Source organism: Pteropus alecto, unplaced genomic scaffold (genome assembly GCF_000325575.1).
Source record: "Pteropus alecto unplaced genomic scaffold, ASM32557v1 scaffold34, whole genome shotgun sequence".
NCBI classification, from domain to species: domain Eukaryota; kingdom Metazoa; phylum Chordata; class Mammalia; order Chiroptera; family Pteropodidae; genus Pteropus; species Pteropus alecto.
Window position 1 is genome coordinate 6,689,259 of NW_006435763.1, and position 3,951 is coordinate 6,693,209.

Genomic DNA, 3,951 nt, shown 5'->3' on the forward strand with positions numbered 1-3,951 from the left:
CTTTAATTGCTTCGTGGAAATTCATGGATGAGTAGCTTTTTTATGTTTCTGTTTGCTGGTTATCAGGTTATGTAGCGATACTAAACACTTAAGACCCATGTGGAGACTTCATCCATAAGGAGAGGCGATGGCACCCATCTGAGCTGGGTCAGGAGTAGGTGAGCTGGTGACTGCACAGCTCGTAGGGCAGCCCCTGCTGTGCTGCGTGACGCCGTGGCTGCTGCTGCCACCTTCCTCATGGCTCTCGTTAGCATTGCCTAGCTGCATCGTGCGGCTTACTCTCAGATTCGGAGGTTTCTCCCAAGACCCCTAAGATCTTAAACGTAGTGTGTGGGATTTTTGGAAACGGAGTAAGTGAACCCTAGCTGTTCATCAAACCAGAAAATGCTCATTTGTAATACCAGTTGGCAGGCATGACTCACTCAGTAAGTGCCTTTCATTCTGCTCTCTTGGAGATGTTTGCTCAGGCCCAGATAGAATCAGGTCTGATGACGCCCTTTAGCATGTCAGGGTTCAGCGCTAACCAGTCTCAGCCCCACGCTGTTCATTCTCCTTGACTTGCCTGCAGTTAAGGTCCGTTTCTCTACGGAAGGCGTGCGTCAGCCATCATTTCATTAGCCTTTCTGTTCTACTCTTTAACAAATCTATAGAGTGTGAACCGGTTGGCAATGGAAACGAGGAAAGCGATGAAGGGGAACCATTCCAGAAAGACAGCCGCGTTCGTCCGGGTACGCTACACATAAGGCCCGCAGACTTTGAACCCCGGTGGGTGGTTTTGCTCGCGAGTTCCTAATTTGCTCTTCCCAGAACAAGACGAGTGTGTTACGGTAAGAATGGTTTTGTATCGATTTTCCAGATGATCTTTTCCTCGCGTATCTATGGACTAATCAGTTTTCTTAATGTTTTCAAAAGAAACGATCAAAGGAGTCTGAATTTGGATACGCGTAACGGGGAGTTGGCCGAGGTGGATGTGGGTTTGTGTGCCAGCCCAGTCGTCTCTGTAGTCGTGCCTGGGTCTGGAAGGCCTTGTACCTTTTTTCTCTCTTGGTCACTTCCCAACTTTGAAAAAAAGATTTCAGCTACTTAAGCAGGCTGCTCAGAATTTTATCAAAGCAATGCGTATCTATAGTTTCAGAAATGAAATCCTGTCCAGCAGACGTCAGTGGCGCATGAGCATCTCCACCCTGCCCTTTCTCCCCTCATCCCTGGCTCCTCAGCCACCTCAGCCTTTTTCTTAAGCAACTTCTTCTTCTAGTTACTTCCATTATTTAAAGTAAGCGGTTTAAATAGCTGCTTTTTAACCTAATATTAGCTGTTACCTGTGATGACGGATGAGGATTTATTTTTCATACACCATGACTCTCTCCATTTGTCCCTCCTCCGTGAGAGACAGACACAGCAGAGGCGAAAGGGAGAAATCGGGGCTCGGAATGGGGAGGTTACATGTTTTTGCGTGAAAGTATATGATGGATGAAAACGGGTGCTAATCCACCGCGACGGCATTGCCCGTGTAACCTGATGTCCGCTTCCTCCTAGGCCTGTGTCGCCTACTGCTTCATCACCATTCCCTCCCTGGCGGGCATCTTCACGCGCCTCAACCTCTACCTGCATTCTGGTCAGGTGGCCTTGGCCAACCAGTGCCTCTCCCAAGGTGAGCCCGTCACGCCAGCGTCTCCTCTCCGGGCGTCAGGAAAGCCGACTTTGCAGGGGCGTATGGCCTGTGTCGGGGAGAGAGGGATTCCTCAAGGAGCTGTCAGTAAATGGGGAGTTTTAAATCTGTCGCTTTTGTAGGAAGCACAGCAGACGTGCACACGTGTATAGTCAGACAGATGACAGAGCGGGATGTTTTCCTGCAAGGAACTTCTTAAGTCTGTTGCAGGCAGACTGGGACAGGCAGCTCAGAACTCTGGGCCGTGTGTGCCTGGAGAGTTGTAGAAGTTAGGAGTGCTTCATCGCAGCAGATTCGTTTGTTTTTCATTGTTGATATTTTAGGATCTTCGTGGCTGAATATGTGGGTATTCACTGTAAAATTCTTTTCAGCTTTGCTTTCTGTTTGAAATTTTTTTATAATGTTGAGGGACAGGCAGCTCAGAACTCTGGGCCGTGTGTGCCTGGAGAGTTGTAGAAGTTAGGAGTGCTTCATCACAGCAGATTCGTTTGTTTTTCATTGTTGATATTTATTTGAAACTCCAGAGACACACGAGTAGAATCTAGTAAGTACAGAATGAATACTGTCTGCAGCTTGCAGTTAGGGCTGACAGTTCTGCTCAAGGCGCATGTCCGTACTAGGTACAGAAGCTGTCCCGGAGGTAAGGGTGTGTGTGAGTGGCTTATTTGGGAGGTGACCCCCGCCAGTGTCACCTGGGTGATGGGGAGGGGAGGGGAAACAAAAGTTCTCTGATATACAGCATTTGAAGTGGGACCTTTCTGCCCCCAAAAGAGAAAGTTACCTTCTGTTTTGCCATTAATAGATAGATCTTGAGAATAGCGTCTTTGAGAGAGATGAAACACATTTAACTTATATTAATTTAGATTACATATTTTCATCACAGGAAACACAGCCTGTTGGGAGTTTTTTAAATCAAGAAAATGCAAAATGTTCCTCCTCGTTAAATTGCTTAGTCCTTACATATATTTTGTTCTTTTTAGAAACTCATTTATTCCCTCAGTGTTAATTATGAACAATTATTGATTTCAGTGCGCTCACTCTCGAGGACGAGAAGAGAATGCTGGCATGTTTGATTAATGGATTTATAAAAATGGTAAGTCTCGAGGAAGGCGCTTCAGTGCTCTTGGAAACGTGATGTAATTGTTTACCTTCACGCTGGGGAGAGCAGTTCACATCGTGTTCTCTGGTGCTCTTCATTTTTATTGAGATAAGATGGAGTTAGAAAACATGTGACATTAGCCAGCACTTCCCCAGGGGCAGAGGGAGCCAAGACAAACTGACCTCAGGGAAAATTCAAAAGGAGAGGCAGGAGGGAACACTTATTGCTTCCCGTGACAGAAAGCCCTGGATGGAACCCTTTGCAGGAGCAGCTGGACTAGGGGTCTCTGTGGTGTCGTCAGGGCCTGCCGCCTGTGCATCTCTGGCTCGTGGCTGAGCTCTCGGTGTCCTCCCAGGCGGCCCGCTCCCCGCAAGAGCCACAGGCGTCCTCCCAGCTCTGCAGCCTGGTGGGCAGGGCCGCAGCAGAGGTGCTGAGATTGAGTCCCTTTGGGGTCATCTGGGTCACTGGCCCACCCCCGAACAAAGTGCAGCTGTGAGGGAGGATGGACACACCCACTGGCCAGGCCTCGGGAGACACGCGCACACCTGGGCAACCGGAATCACGTGGTCTGGGACCGGCAGGGGGCTTTTGAGACACCAATGTGCTGCTGCTCATCAGATGGTGAAATGAGGCCGAGTGCCGAGCGTCCGCTCTCTGTTCATCTAGTTTCCCACTGCTGCATGGCAGCTCACCCCAAGACCTAGTGGCTTTAAGTAACAGTGTTTTGTCAATCCTTACAATTCTGTGGGTTGGCTGGGTCACAAGGCTGCTCCATGTGGCAGGACTTGGGGCTGGAAGGTCCGGGATGGCCTCGCTCATGTGTCTGGGGCCCTGCTGCTTGCTGGCTGCTGGCTGCTGGCTGGAGTGTCTCATTTCTCATCTGCGTGACCTCTTTCTCTCCACTGCCCGCCCTCCATTCAGTCGCCTCAGCTGAGCTCTCTTACATGGTGACGGCAAAAACAAGCTGCAGGGCCTTCAAAGGCTGAGTTTAAGCCGTCTCAGTGGCTGGCGCTTTGTCCGACTTCATCCTTTGGGTCCGAGCAAGTCACAGGGCCAGCCCCGTAGAGGGGAGGGAAAGCAGACCCCGCCTCCGATGGGAGGAGTCCACAGGGACACCGAAAGGACAAGCAGAGTGGGAGGGATTCCTGGAGCCTCCTTTGGGAAAAGCCCGCCCTACCATCCT

The 3,951-nt window shown here is 50.0% G+C and overlaps 1 protein-coding gene across 1 annotated transcript in view; it reads left to right on the forward strand.

Moving 5' to 3' along the window:
* VPS35L (VPS35 endosomal protein sorting factor like) overlaps window positions 1-3,951 on the forward strand; it is a 122,786-nt gene that overhangs the window by 83,912 nt on the left and 34,923 nt on the right. The window contains exons 29-31 of the mRNA XM_025046103.1: window positions 651-728; window positions 1,537-1,651; window positions 2,290-2,309. Of these exons, the coding sequence (XP_024901871.1) occupies window positions 651-728; window positions 1,537-1,651; window positions 2,290-2,309 (213 nt within the window). The remainder of the gene's footprint in view (window positions 1-650; window positions 729-1,536; window positions 1,652-2,289; window positions 2,310-3,951) is intronic.